The sequence below is a fragment of the Sander vitreus genome, chromosome 8 (assembly GCF_031162955.1).
Source record: "Sander vitreus isolate 19-12246 chromosome 8, sanVit1, whole genome shotgun sequence".
NCBI classification, from domain to species: Eukaryota; Metazoa; Chordata; class Actinopteri; order Perciformes; family Percidae; genus Sander; species Sander vitreus.
In genome coordinates this window covers 8,546,638-8,562,059 of record NC_135862.1, presented here as the reverse complement: position 1 = coordinate 8,562,059, position 15,422 = coordinate 8,546,638, and the positions used below count along the sequence as shown (strand labels likewise).

Genomic DNA, 15,422 nt, shown 5'->3' with positions numbered 1-15,422 from the left:
CTGCTGCATGCTGTCACATTTTGCAGCAGGCAGCCAGCATGCTTTTCTGGCTTTTCTGACCCACAATCCTCTGCAGCGGAAGATGGGTCACATCGACGAGCCACAGAGAGAGCGAGGATGGATAACAGCTTATTAACAGCTTATTGGCAAAAGTCTACAATGGATATAGGAGCAAGATGGTCAAAGTTGCAAGGTGCAATGTTATAACAAGTATGTTCCAATTGGATGCATAGTGCATGCAACAGTACATACTTTGTAAAGGGTTCAATACACGTCTTTCACAAAGCAGAAGGTGATTTGTCTCTCAACAGAAAGCTATAAAAGCAGACACTTAATTAAATCAGGTAGTTTATCTCAGCACAGAGCCAAATGTCATCCAGAACAGCAGGAACTTGATCAACTAAAACCATTACTTTGTAGATGATGTATTTTCTTCTACAAACTGTAGCATGTGTCTGAGGTACTCTGCCATTTTACAGTCAATTTTTAGGCTATATGTTTTATCTTAAGCTACAATTAAAATGGATTTAAATGTTTATCAGTTACCTTAAATGTTACTATAAACCTGTTTTACGGTGAAAATATTGATTAATTGAGGGATTGCACAGCCAGCTCTAAATGTATTTATTTATTGAGGAACTTCAAAGCTATCAAGACCCTAAGTTGCAAAAATAAATAAATAAATTTAAAAAAATTTAAAAATATATTTATTTTATTTTATTTATTTATTTTGTATAATGTAGGCTAGTCATCATATGTCATGTTTATTTTTTAAATTGTAGGCCTGTTTATTTCTAAAGTTATATAATAATATAATATAGTTATATAATTCTCATTGTCACGCGACAGCTCGGCTACCACGATGTTAACGCTGCGTCACACACCGGGTCAAAACAGAAACTAAACGAACAGCGGGGAAGTTTCTACTCTCCCAGATAATAGCTTTTGTTTGGCTGAACTGAACGGAGACCTTGTTAATAAGCAGCCGCCCACAGCAGCATTACTGAGCAGGGGAGGTGATTCATCAGATTAAAACAAATTAGATACATCGAGTTTCTTTTCCACTTAAATGAAAGTAGAGTTCAGTTTCTGTCAGTTTTAAAATGATGTGGCAGTGATTCACCTGTTGACTCCTCCCGAACGAGTCGCTACATGAAGATAATAACCGAGACATAGCTGACTTCATATGATATCTGACTCAAAATTCAACTGACACAACACTGACCACACTGTCTACGGTGAGTTCAGATTTTAGTTTTTTTAACATTTGTCACTTTATCAGCTATCATGTTCAACATAACTTTACTTTTAAATAGCTATATCTATTCAATTGTGAAAGTTTACAAATTTAAATATGATTTATTTTTGAATGCTTATACACATGACTAGGGTGTATTAGCTCATGTTTAAATGTCTATTTCTTTAAAAATTGCAGATGGCTCATAACATCATCGTTTTCTTTGACCTGGAGACCAGTGGATTAGGTAACACTAACTTTATGTCTGTCTGCCTATTAATACTTCATCAGTCCCAATATCATCAATTAGATGAACTGTGACTGTTTGTTTATACCTTATTTGATTATATAGGATAGTTATTAGAATCGTCACTTTTTTTAACAAAATATTTCTATAGCCTACTAATTCTTTTATTGAGCTTGACAGTTCATATTTGGTCCTGGAAATAGGCTACTTACTGTACTGGGGTTTTTCCAGAGCCATTCATGTTGCCTTCATTACTAAGAATGTTATGTCAGAATAATACATTCATTGTGTAGATGGCACCTAAAATGACTACTATGCCTACATACAAACTGAACTGATATAAGCCAAGGTCATAATCAGGGGTGTCGGACTGGGGGGGTGGAAAGGGGACTGAGTACCCAGGGCCCTCATGTGAGGAGGGCCCAAATAGATGCTAGAATGAATAGCTGTAGATGGAGGGGCCCATAGAAAATGCCTTTCTACAGGGCCCAGAATTTTGTGCTACGCCCCTGGTCATAATAGTTGTATCAATCGGGTCTGAAGGCTCCACCTGTTAACAGACACGCATCAGCTGGTGTCTTTATATGACCAGGTGGATAAGAGTGTGTTTCAGATTCTATTTTTATTGGTTTCTTATCTCACAAATGCATCTGTCTCATAGTCCATGATGTCTTGAAAAGTTAAAGCTTGGTTAGAAAAGGGTGGAGTATCACTTGGCTGCATTACACTTTGAACCAATAGATTACAGCACAGGACATATCTGCCAAACCACAAACCAGCCAGAGATGCTTTTCCGTAGCTGCCACCGGATGCCAGATTCATGACAGAGTCATAGGAAAGTTGCAACATAGAGATTTAATTGGCATTCGTTATACAAATGGTATATTATCCTAAAATATTAAATATAGACACCTGTAAGCTTGGCAAGATTAAGGCTCTCTTTTTCTGGAACCCTAACCAAATTTAAACACTCAATGTACATTTGTCAGTATTTTCTGACATTTATAAGACCAAATGATGAATTGATTAATTACGCAAATAAGGTTACAGATTTATTGATAATGGAAATAATTATTATTTGGAGCCCTGGTTGTTAAGTATGCCTGTCAAAATCACCCTAGGTGGGTGTTGAAACTTTGAAGCAACAGTGCGGCTGAAACCAGATGCTGAGAGGACGGATTTCATTGTAACTTTAAAGCGAAGTTCCTGAGTCTGTGGTTTTGACTTTGTGTGTAAATGTTAAATAACTCTGTGGTTTTACCACCACACAGTTAGCAGGATGTCATGACAGAAAACCTTTTTTTTATGTTTAATTAGTATTTGCATGCAATGGCTGCACAGGCAGACAGAGAGCACCACCTACCTCCACCCCCCCCCCCCCCAAAAAGAAAATTATATATATATAATTTGGTGGCCCCCGTGCAGTAACTCTGAGGACCCCCTAGGGACCCACTGTTGAAGATCTCTGGCCTATTGTAACCTACATGTTTTCATATTTTCTTTTTATTATATCCTTTAATCCATCCCCTGCTCAGACACTACAGTGTGTGACATCATCCAGGTGTCAGCCATCTGTGGAGAGAGGGTCTTTAACGTCTACACCCTCCCCCGCCAGACCCTCACCGAGAGCGCCAAGCAGGTGACGGGCTTCACCGTCCACAACGACTGCCTGTTTCTCCGCGGGGCTCCTGTTAACACCATACCTCTTGTTGATGCTCTCACCTCCTTCATCGACTTCCTGCGCTCCTTCCGACGGCCCGTGCTGCTGGCAGCCCACAATGTAAAGCGGTTTGATGCACCTGTGCTCAACAGAGTGCTGCGACAGCTCTCCCTGCGGCAGGAGTTCCAGAAGGTGGTGTCTGGGTATGTGGATACCTTCCTGCTAAGCAAGAACCTCAACCCAGGTCTGAGCAGTTATTCTCAGGAGAACCTGGTCCGCCACTTCCTGCAACGGACCTACAACGCCCATGATGCAATGCAGGACGCCACAATGCTGCAGGAGCTGTTCAACTCATGGAGTCCCAGTAAATGGGACATTTCCAGAGTTACCTCCACCTAAGCATTTTTTTAAAAGGCTACAAAAAGGTAGCTGGGTTAGCTCAGTTGGTAGTGCAGGCACACATATATAGGGGTTTACTCCTCAACACAGTGGCTGTGGGTTCGACTCCGACCTGTGGCCCTTTGCTGCATGTCATTCCCCTTTCATGTCTTCATCTGTTCTGTGGAATTAAAAGCTTAAAATGCCCCCAAAAAATAATCTTAAAAAACAAGACTGGAAAAAGCAGCAACAATCAGGCCACTAAAACAAAAATATTTCATTTTAAAAACAACAAGTTTTGTTCTCATCATGTCCTTGTTTGTTTAGACAGATTTATATTTTGAACATTCAGGAGAAAGTGAAATGATGGGAAGAATAAATGTCTACATGACATATAATACATGTTACACCCCAAACTCAGATACGTAATGTTCATACTGTATAATAATTTGTATTATTTAGTTTTGTTGTCTAATGTAGTACTGTAACATTATGTCATATTCACAAGTGTTGTATCTTTTGTTTTCCCAGTGAATTGTAGCACAATTTTCCCACAATAAACATTAAACTTCCATTCGATTCTTCAAGATAACTTGGTATTTTTTGAATTACGATTTGCACCATGTTTCAGTAACCATACAGGAAGAAATCTCTCCTTTAATAGACCAACGTGGAATGGAGCCACAAGGCATGCTGTGCTTTGTTTAAAAGGTATTTTTTTTCTGCTATCATTATTTTTATTAACTGCTCATACAGCAGTGTACATGTGTAATGAAGTACATCTACAAGACTTTTCTCCAATGGTTTGTCACACAGCATTTAGGGAAAATGAGGAAATCTGGAATGAGATGAGAGAGGTGAGTTAAAGTTGACCCATCAAAAGTTTAAGTTAGTTTTAAGTGTAAATGTTTTATGCTGATTTGCAAATGTGTACATTTCAACATAAAAAAATACTATGTGCTAATACTATTATAAGAATAAGTCATTGGTTACTCTTAGTCTTTCTTACAATATATGTAGTAAGTATCAGTGCTGCTATATCAACTTATCTACCAAACTGTAATAATATACAGTATATATCGTGTGCATATATTTTTTTTTTTTAACCACCTCGTTGCGTTGCCATCTATTTCCTGTGCGGGGCAGCACTGTGCCTGAGACGATTGGTTCATTTTTGACAGAAGAAGAAAGGGTTTCTCTGAGCTTGCGCAAATCTGGAAAGTAAATTAGAAAGTAATTCTCTTATAATAAAAAAGATAATACTTTCATTTGCTACAAACATACACTGTACAGTTTAAAGCTACATATGGTTTGGTCAGTGCATCTTTTAAGCGCTACGCTGCAACTTGGTTGTCTTGTTCTATATATATATATATATATATATATATATATATATATATATATATATATATATATATATATATATATATTATTATATCTTCAACGAGGCTTTTGTTTTGAAAGTTTTGATCTACGCGGGAGTTTAAATACACAAAGAGAAATCTTCACGGGACACGACTGTTTACCATAGGTGTTTACCGACGCCATTATGTAGCTAACTACGTATTGCGAGTGTGTCTTTCTTTCACTTATCTTATAAAACTTCACTGTGGCTGTCGGATTTTAGAAACGTCGTTGAAGCTGTGCCGGTGGCGGGATGCAAAAATCTGATTCAGACGGAGTTGAAAAGTCTCAACAGTCGCTGGTTTTCTTTGACTTGGAGACAACTGGACTGAGTAAGACCACTTTCTGCTGTTATATGACTCATTACAGATACAACTGTATGGCTATAAAGCTTCCATGTTTTGCCAGTACAGTGCACTCCTGTATTGGGGGATAGACGCTGGACACCAGTAATGGCTAATAAGGAGATGTTGATGAGATGGGTGAGGAAAGGAAGAAGGTCAGGAGCAATAGACTGGAGAAGGGATGGGATCAAGGGGGCAGGTGGTGGGCGGGCGGAGGTTATCAAAGTAAGAATTAGATTTGGAGATAGAGGGGTGAAAGAGGAAAGAGGAGCCTACTGGATGTGTTGGATGGAAAGATGATTTCAGGAAGTGTGGTGGAGAATGAAGAGCATATGTCATCTATCTTTTTTACAAAGTAGGCTAGTTGACAAAGTGGCGTTGGTAGGAGGGAGGAGGTGGGCTGGGGGAATCTAGGAGTTTAGAGAATATGATATATATCATATTATTTTTTTCTTCTCCATTGTCAGACCCCTCTGAGCAATTTTGCATACAACTCAGTTTAGAACCTTGATTTGTGAGGTATTTATTTTTGCTGAATTAGCCAAAAACAGAGTGGGTACTTTATTCATTAACAGTTTCTCAACTCATTATTCTGTAATTTACTTTATCATCATGATATAGTATGATTTTATAGTATGATTTTTCCCCATATCTCCCATGCCTAATTATTGTTAATTAAGTACCGTCTAACCTAACAGTTTGTGATTCAGCCTACAATCTCATACATTTTTTACATTAGCTGCTTTAACACCCAGTGTCACTCTCCAGGGGAAAAAAAAATAAAAAATCCTCTGAAGCTTTTGAATATGAATGGTCATGATTTATTTCACCAGATCAGAGTTGTGAGATCGTCCAGCTGGCTGCAGTGAGTGGAAGCCACTCTCTCAACCTCTACGTCATCCCTCGGTGTCGAATGCAGCGAGGAGCAGCCAAAGTGACCGGCTTCAGGGTCCGCAGACAGAGATTGTACCTCCATCGACAACTTGTCCTCACCAACTCCCTGCGAGAGGTCCTGGTCTCCTTTATAGCTTTTCTTCAGATGCTCAGACGCCCGCTTGTCATTGGCCACAACATCCGCTGCTTCGACTGTCCACTGTTGGCTCGAGCTCTCGATGAACTGGACCTCAGGGCAGAGTTTGAGTCGGCAGTCTCCGGCTATGTTGACACTCTACCACTGGCTCGGGAGATGCTGAAGGACCGCGGCCTCCAGAGTTTTCGACAGGAGAACCTGGTCAGGGAGCTCCTGGGTGTGAACTACAAGGCCCATGATGCTTTGGAGGATGTGCGGGCATTACAGGCACTGTTTAGTGTGCTTCAGCCCACACCAGAATTGATCTGTAGGCATAGGTTTACTCTGGACACCATGAAAAACAAACCTGCTGTCAAAGCTGCTAAATCTAAAGTGCCCTGTAAGCCACCAGAACAGCACACCCTATGGGAGAACTTCAGACAGAGCGGGAAGAAAGAAGACAAAGCCACAAGTTAAAACATATGAAACCCACTGCATTGCTTGATGGCAAAAGAACAAAGAGGGCTTTTGTTCTTTCTGTGCATACCGAGCCAAAGCTGTCAGTTTACTACAATGGTTGATGGTGGAAGAAATGAAAAACCGACTGGAGAAAATCACTTCAAACATCCTCTTTGGTGACGCATAAAGGGAAACAACTACAGCGCAAATGGATTATTATTCCTGCAACAGTTCATGGAAGCTTTGGAAAGGTGAGGGAAACGTACGAAGGCAATGCCTGCACATCTGGAAGTCGCACATTACTACTTCAGCCTGATGCAGCACTTAGATAAGGGTGAGATGGGTTTGTCCTTTGCCTAATAGGGCCTTTAGTTCTTCTAGACTACCTTGATTGGCCTTGTCAGTCAGTTCCAAATCCGTAAACTTCAATCTCCCCCTTTTTGATTATTCCAGAAACATGCACTTCAGTTTATTGCACCATTATCAACCCATCCACTATTTCTTTCAGGAACAACAAACAGGCATAAAGAGTATTCCTTAACAAAAAGCCGAGATTCAAACGTCTGTTTTTGTGGTTATAAATGGTAAAAATGTATATAATTGTGTGCAGATTTTTCTCTTATTCCACTTTCAACCCGGCAGCTTGACTTGTAGTCATCAATGTGTGGAAATAGTGATGACTAGGTTATGTATAAAGGTTTGTTACTGAGAAAATGTTTTGTACTTTTATTCTGAATTTACTTCAAGGTTTCCATAAGCTCTAAAGAACATTTTTATTGGAGGTAAATTAATCTGCAAATAAACGTGTTATATTTCTACAGCGTGTCCCAAATTCTATACTTCATTGCTGGTTGGTTGGTTGATAAATATGTGAATATTTAAATCAATAAATATCACAATATTAAGAAGAATGTCCTTATACGATATCATTTCAAAGTCAACATGCGATATTGTTGAATTATTGCCCAGCTCTTAGTCTGGCTCAGCGGATGTCCATTGCTGGGATAAAGCCTGACATCCGGCAATCTCTTACACTCTAAAAAGAACCGTGTCAGGTTAGACTCTACAAAGTTATCCGGATAACTCCATAAACCTGCTATCTTTATTTTTTTTGGCATTTTAGGCCTTTATTTGATAGGACAGCTTAGTAGAGCCCGACCGATAAAGGATTGTTAAGGCCGATATCGATACAAATATTTGGTGATTTAAAAATCCGATATTCTGATATATCGGCCGATATCTATCTCTCTCGCTCTCTCTCTCTCTCCTTCTCTTCCTATATATATATATATATATATATATATATATATATATATATATATATATATATATATATATATATATAATTTTGAATCCAGAAACGCATAACAAAACAATTTCCCTAACATTAGTTATTTGTAGTTATTTATGAGTCCTCGCTAAAATAATATGATGATGCAGTTTAAAAATAAACTTGTTTGTTTTATTGTCACAACAGAACAGAGGCACATCGGGTGCCCAGATAGCTCAGTTGATAGAGTGGGCGCCCATCTATAGAGGTTTACTCTTCGATGCAGCAGGCCTGGGTTCGACTCCGACCTGCAGCCCTTTGCTGCACATCTTTCCCCCTCTCTCTCCCCTTTCACGTTTTCATCTGTCCTGTCAAAAATAAAGGCCGAAAATGCCCAAAAAATAATCTTAAAAAAAAAAGAACAGAGGAATATCAAAATATATTAAAGTTCTGATAAATAAAATGTATAAAAAGACAGACTTAAGATACGAAACTTAAAGGGTTAAACGCGAGTGTTGCCAACAGGGACGTTGTAGTGCGCCCTCTGGTGGACAAACTATGCAACACCAACACTCATAACATGGTTGAAGGGTGTTTTGTCTGTTTTTATTTTATTTTTTAAATATTCATTCATCAGCCATTATAAATACCGATACTGATAGTTTGGAAAATGCATAATATCGGCCCGCCGATATATCGGTCGGGCTCTACAGCTTAGACATGAAAGGGGAGAGAGAGGGGGAACGACATGCAGCAAAGAGCAACAGGTCGAAAGCAATCCCCACGGCCGCCGCGGCGAGGACTGAGCCTCTGCACATGGGGCGCACGCTCCACCAGGCGAGCCATCGAGGTGCCCCTAAACCTGCTTCTTTTAACAGGCCTTTAATGTATTTTGACCGGTGTCTAATCTAGTCTTTGGGGTGGCCTAGAGCCTTTATATACCTTTTTTAATGGTGCATACAATACTAAGCTATTAGCATAATTGTCGAAATATTTATACATCATTTTTATTTTTTTAAGATTATTTTATTTTTTGGGCATCTTAGGCCTTTATTTGTATAGGACAGCTGAAGCCATGAAAGGGGGGGGGGGAATGACACGCAGGTCGGAGTCGAATCCGCAGCGTCGAGGAGTACACCTCTATATATGGGCGCGCGCTCTACAAGTTGAGCTACCCAGGCGTCCGATATACATCAGGTTTTAAATGTTGAACAGTGAATCCTTGAGCTTAACTCTATCTGTGGATGGCTACCTTACCTATAGGCCAGTAAGCCTATCATGAATGTTGTGTAAATTAAAAAAATAAAGATTTAGCTTTACAAATAATATGTTGGATTCATGTTAATGTATATTTTCAAACAATGATTTGGTGGCTCCTCTGCAGTAACTCTGAGGACCCCCCCCCCAGTGGTCCCGGACCCCCTGTTGAAGATCTCTGGTTTAAACAACAAACTGTACAGATCCAACAAAAAACAAGGAATTCAGATGGGGTAGTAATGGAAGCAGGCTTTATTAAACTACTTTTACATACACGTTCTCTGCAGTCCCAGGCGACAGCATCACCATATTAAACCATTTTAAAATGCTAAACCATGCCCTCACTAGAGAAATAGTCCAAAAATTGTTCTCACTATAGTTAAATAAAACAATAAAAAAGGTAAAACAGTGTGGCCTTCAGCTTTGTGTGCATTTGAAGGACATGAGTCAAAAGGAAAAATAAATTCTGTGCAAAGTCCTAGACGATAAAATAATAAAACTAAAAAGGTGACGCAAAGCAAGATCAGTAACAAAAGTCTGATAGTTAAATTAAAAGTAAAAAATCTAAATCAGATCATGTTTGAAACAGTGACCTCTACATTACTAAATTAAACCATTTTGACAAGATGGTAAATAGTAAGTTGTTGACAAAAATAATTGGAGGCTCTACAATTCTAGAGCTAAAAAGGAAGTTAATGGTTCTATAATCGAAAAAACAAACGCAGTGATGTTTACTATTAACATCCCTCTCTTGAAAAGTCTTCCATTTCTGAACAATTTCAGCAACAACAAACAACGTTTTAGTGCATCTTCATTCGGGACAAGCTTACAGATCCACCTCCATCACTAACATGGTCATGAAGTAGGTCAAAGCATTACCAGCGCTGGCTCATTTCACTCTAGTCATTCATTCAGGTCAACTAAGATAAATATTTACTCACTGGTAGGCTGGCAGGCAGATAGATCATCGATTCTCAAATATTTAATTCAAGATAACCCATACAAATTATTACAACAAGAAAATCCACTCCATGATTGACTGAATTCAGATGGACCCTGGTTTGAACTGGAATATTATGGAGAAATGTGCACCATACTGAAATAATCTAGTTACAATATTGTAGCAATATGTTGGAAAAGATTGTACTGTCACGATTAACTTACCTCATGATATAATGTTCAGGTAAATACCTCATACAGTGCTGTTTCAGGGTTCATATTTCTTAGTATGTAATGTCAAGTATCAGTACAAACAACAAAACATGCAAAGTCTGTAAAAAATTGTTTTCAAATACTCAGAAATACAGACAGTTTCCTCTGATAATACTTTAAATTGATTGCAGCATTTTGTTTTACAACTGTACAAGATGTGGATGTGTCAACAGGTTTGGGTCAAATTGTATAAATATGCAACAAGCAGCAGTAGTACATTATTAGGCATATATAACTTTTAAAGTTTGAATTAATATGCAATTCTGATTCCCATGTAGTCGTGCTTACTGGGACGGCCATAGTTAGAGGCCCTCTTTGTTTTTTTTTATCTTTATGATTGCTTACTACTTTGAGGAGAAGTTTCCAGACTGTAAACATGCGCTGGTAACAGTTAACAGCAGTAATACTTGATTGAAAAGGCCCTCTCCAGTATCACTGCTTTAAATCAAACATGCACAGGCATCTCAGTATTACACTACTGTTGATATACTAACAAAGCATTTTCCCCCTTAGAGGTGGATAATTACTTGTTCAAGCTAATCTAAAATGATGAAACTGTTAGTTTGCACCAGTGAAAAGACTAACTGCTGGCTCATATAACAGACATGCTCAGTCCTCAACAAGGTGGCTCTGGACTGTACTTGTACAAAGCAGTGAGTGGCAGTGTACTGCACCAGTGTAAACATATCCCCCACCCTGTTTCAGTGCTGTTTGAATGTATATTAATAGGATAAAAACATGCAGCTGTTAGTGTGTGTGTGTGTGTGTGTGTGTGTGTGTGTGTGTGTGTGTGTGTGGAATAAAAAGGGAAAAAATTACAGAAACACTGAAGGACAACCAATTACAAACAAAGAAAATTGCACATTGACAATATTTTAAAAAGGTGATTTTGGTTGCCTTTTCTCTGTTGTGAAGATAGTTTTCAACAAAAAAAAAACTATCTCACCAAAAGTTTGAATTATTAGCTGTTCTAGAGCTTTTCGTCAGATAGTGTTACCCTGTTATAATGGAACCGCAGATTTTCACATTTTCATTTCTTCTGAGCAGTTAAAGAACAGCTACTAAACTGACCTAATGAGGTTATTTTCTCAACTGCTGTTTCCAAGTATAAACTTTCATGCAACATTTCAGGCACTCAATCTTCATCATGATCAAGTCAAGTCGGCGAAACGGTGTCATGTGCACTTTTTATTTATTTATTTATTTATATCCGGTCCTGTTTAGTGTTGAAGACATATTTTACTTTTTATTCTTACCATGTGTCCTCTGTCTAGCACCTATAAAGAATTTGGGATATGCACATCTTCTGCTTTTTAAAAAAAGATGTCATTGCACCACTACAGGTAAAAAAGTTCAAACCAATTAAGATCCAGCAGCAATGGATTACAGCTGGATTTTTAAAGCGAAAGAACTTGAGCAGCGACTAGTGCAGTCTGCAGGAGAATTCAGGTTTGGGGGAGCTGCGGGCACAGACGGGCACCGACACTGTGTCTGAAAGCTCCTTTTAACATACTACCGACTAAAAAGTGCACAGCGATCATTGGGTTCAATCCTTAACGTGGACCTTTCTGATTCAAACCAGAGGAAAACAAACACAGGTAGTATGAGCTTTCACACACAGACTCACGCCTACAGGAGGCAGCAGGCTCGGAACATGTTCATCCCTGACTGGGAGGTGATGTGCAGGGAGACGCTCTCGTTGGCTGAGACAAACAGGACGGTGCCCCGCCTCAGCGTGACGTCAGAGAGAGCGGCAGCAGAAGTTGCCGTGGCGTCGCCTTCGATGACCAGGAGGATGCTGGCGCTGTCGACCGGAGCCACAGTGTACTGCTTCACCGAGGCTGGGACCTGCAGGACGGACGGGACGGAACAAGGCGAGAACGTTTCTGGATGCAACTTCATTAGACATTACTAATAATAATGCATCATACCCAGCGTTTCCCCTAGGATACTCAGTCGGCGTGTCCACAGAGGCTGGCTTTGCTTGAGTTGTTTCTTAAGTTGAGTTTGTTGTTTTTTACCCTCGTGTTCCGCCCACTATGCAACTTTGTTTTCCTCGGTCCAAATTTAAAAAAAAAACTTTTTCCTGCCACTTTTTCCTGTTGTTTTTGTTACTTTTTTTTCCAAGTTTTTCCCCTTTTCCTGATGTTTTTGTCACTTTTCTTCTGCGTTTTTTGGACGTTTTTGTTGTCCCCCCCCCCAACGTTTTTTAAGCTTTTTCCGTCATTTTTGTCACTTTTTTCAATGTTCTTTTATCAATTTCTTTTTAAATGCTATAAAATTGAATAAAACACCCAAATTCAAAGAAAGTATTGAACTGATCATTGATTTTACTTGTAAAGACCATCGTATGTTAAGACATGTAAAGACCATCCACGTTATTGTTTTAGACATTTGGTTGATAGAAACCCAAATTTCTGATATAGAAACTTTTGGAAAATGGGGCAAATTTGACCCGAGGACAACAGGAGGGTTAAGAAAAAAGAACACATTTTTGGCTGTTTAGGCTCTTCACCTTCTCCGATCCTTTTTGAAATTTTTTTTTACCGCTAGTTACTACGAAGAAGCTTGCTACAGTTATGCCACATTCACGAGACCATGGAATGTTAACGTCGCCTGGTCCTACCAGACTCTGGTACATTTCATCTGTACAGAGAGTCTGGCCTCTCTCCATTGGCAAGTGTTAACTTCCTTGAAGGCGGGTACTCTGTTGAAGTTTAAAACTATTGGATCAGCCCAGAGCCACTCTGGATCTGCCATAGCCAATCGCTAACGTTTGGTCGTGACGTATGTCACGCGCATGTACAACAAGAGGGGAGACCGACAACAACTATCGGCTTATATTTAGCATTAGCATCGCTAGCGTTAGCCTTAGCCACTCCTTCACCACTAAACGGAGCGAGCTGGAAAATCTAACTTTTCCCGAACCCCGTGGGGAGGAGGGCCACGACATCATGGCCACCAACACAACTCAGCAAAACATTGTTCTTGCTCGGGCTTTAACTTCTGGATATTCGGCAGCGTTGCCACAACAGACCGAATGGCTTCGCTCGCATCTACAACTCTAGCCTCAACGTCATCGTTCTCAGCCACTCCCTCTGTTCGTTGATTGGATCGCCAAAAATTTGGCTGGAGAAAACCCAAGAATATACCGCGAACCCAAACGGAGTACTGAAGGGAAATGAAAATTGAGTGCAAGTACGTAGAACGGGCGGAGCCAGGCTAATGTTAACGTACGTTACTCAGCAACAGATGAAAATAGGGTCAAGGTTGCGTGACTAAAGTTAAAATGAATTGAACTTTTAAGGCAAGGAACGAGAAGCGAATTGCCTGTATGTGTGAAAACAGCTTTAACTCGCACATCCGTTTTTTTATTTTAATATATAGCATAATTATATAATTTTGTCACTCTTTCAGGGAGCTCGGGGGGTTGTTTTTTGGGGGGCGGGCCGTCCCCCCAAAACAATGGTAGGGGAAACACTGATATCCATCAACAGACATTTTGATGATGTTCTCATTAGGGCTCTTAAGTTGAGCAGCTGTAGGTGGGTCTCCAAAACATTTGAAGCCATCCACAGCAGACTTTTTTTTCACGGATGTTTTAAAATGTCATTGCAGGAAAACCACCGGTGTAACAGATAACCTAAATAATAAATGCAGAATTTAATTTATGGTTTAAGAATACAAGGCACAGAAATTATGTGGGCTCTCCCTGCAATTACAAGTCTGAATGTGTGTTAAAAAAGGGGTGAGGGAAGATATTTTGACATGTCACAGTAGGAAAGATCAGGTGTAAATAATAAAAAAAAGTAATGGCAGACATCACATTTTAAGAGAAAACGTATTATATCTCCAAATTAGAACTGTCCAACTTTACTTTCAAGGCACTTGTACGACTTGAAAGTAATGTGTGACTTTTTCATGTTTTACTGTTTTGTTTTGGGATAATTCCATCCACTAAACAATTACTGAGTTTTACTTCTATCACCATTCAGTTCAGTTTCCATTTTTTAAATTACACCTTTGCATCGTAATGTGTAATCATTTAGTTAGCTGAGGATTCCTACTGTACCTGTATTCTCATGACAGTAAAGTCTGGCACTGGGGGGTCGTACAGGGACACGCAGGGATCTGAAGCGTCCTGGACACATGGGAAGATTTTGGAGCTGGCGGGGGCTGGGCTGTAGTTCAGCATCTCACACAGCGTGTTGACATCAATGTATTTCGGTGTCAGACCGGCCCTCACCGTGTTGTCTGAACAGGCCATACACTCAATACAGTCTAGATGGATGGAGAAATAGACGGAAAAGGAAAGCAAGTTTTAAATAAGCAAAGTGGGCAGTCTACCCTGCTTCAAATGGAGAAAAAAAAAAAAATTCTCAAATACTCTTACAATGTTATACAGCTTAGATCAGCCCGTGGGGTTAAATGCATTACAAGAGCTATTTCTTCTCCTCCACTTGCCTTATCTACTTTTATAGTAAGTGACTTCCCAGAATGCCTTTTGACAACTGGGGTGAATTTACACACAACTGCGCGATGAATATGTAGGTGGACAGGAACAGTGATGGCAAAGGCAGCACTGCCAGATAAAGACACACACACACACACACACACACACACACACACACACACACACACACACACACACACACACACACACACACACACACACACACACACACACACACACACACACACACACACACACACACACACACACACACACACACACACAGGAGAGACGCTGGAGTGACAACAATGTAGGAATTTGGGCACATTCTACTATTGCACTCATTCGACCTGGATAAGATCTATAGCACTAAATCTCACGAATATAAACAAAAAGCACCATCTGACCTCCGTAAAGGTAAGCGTGAGGCTCGTTGGCTCCCAGAAACATGGCCTGGCCAGGATCCAGGACAATGTGGTTGAGGAAGTAGAT

General features: G+C 39.8%; 3 protein-coding genes across 3 annotated transcripts in view; 2 read left to right on the top strand and 1 right to left on the bottom strand.

Moving 5' to 3' along the window:
• Window positions 1-892: 892 nt before the first annotated feature.
• Window positions 893-4,101, top strand: LOC144521943 (DNA polymerase III subunit epsilon-like). Its single transcript, XM_078256634.1, has 3 exons — window positions 893-1,238; window positions 1,436-1,484; window positions 3,020-4,101. Exons 2-3 carry the CDS (start codon window positions 1,436-1,438, stop codon window positions 3,541-3,543), a joined length of 573 nt encoding a protein of 190 aa, XP_078112760.1. The 5' UTR covers window positions 893-1,238; the 3' UTR covers window positions 3,544-4,101.
• Window positions 4,102-4,997: 896 nt separating this feature from the next.
• Window positions 4,998-7,556, top strand: LOC144521489 (protein PML-like). The gene is made up of 2 exons (XM_078256035.1): window positions 4,998-5,258; window positions 6,104-7,556. The coding sequence occupies exons 1-2, from the start codon at window positions 5,180-5,182 to the stop codon at window positions 6,754-6,756; spliced, it is 732 nt and encodes a 243-aa protein (XP_078112161.1). The 5' UTR covers window positions 4,998-5,179; the 3' UTR covers window positions 6,757-7,556.
• A 1,943-nt stretch (window positions 7,557-9,499) lies between these two features.
• Window positions 9,500-15,422, bottom strand: part of mpi (mannose phosphate isomerase) — an 11,191-nt gene continuing 5,268 nt past the window's right edge. Inside the window, exons 6-8 of the mRNA XM_078256631.1 lie at window positions 15,338-15,422; window positions 14,550-14,758; window positions 9,500-12,325 (exon numbers count right to left, since the gene is read on the bottom strand). The exon at window positions 15,338-15,422 is cut by the window's right edge and continues 89 nt beyond it. Coding sequence (XP_078112757.1) covers window positions 12,107-12,325; window positions 14,550-14,758; window positions 15,338-15,422 — 513 coding nt within the window. The 3' untranslated portion in view covers window positions 9,500-12,106. The remainder of the gene's footprint in view (window positions 12,326-14,549; window positions 14,759-15,337) is intronic.

What these genes read in the sequence shown, in the direction of transcription:
- LOC144521943 (XM_078256634.1), top strand. Translation starts at nt 1,436, where the DNA reads ATGGCTCATAACATCATCGTTTTCTTTGACCTGGAGACCAGTGGATTA. An exon ending in CCTGGAGACCAGTGGATTAG is followed by an intron (nt 1,485 to 3,019) that starts GTAACACTAACT and finishes TCCCCTGCTCAG; the next exon opens with ACACTACAGTGTGTGACATC.
- LOC144521489 (XM_078256035.1), top strand. Translation starts at nt 5,180, where the DNA reads ATGCAAAAATCTGATTCAGACGGAGTTGAAAAGTCTCAACAGTCGCTG. An exon ending in CTTGGAGACAACTGGACTGA is followed by an intron (nt 5,259 to 6,103) that starts GTAAGACCACTT and finishes TTATTTCACCAG; the next exon opens with ATCAGAGTTGTGAGATCGTC.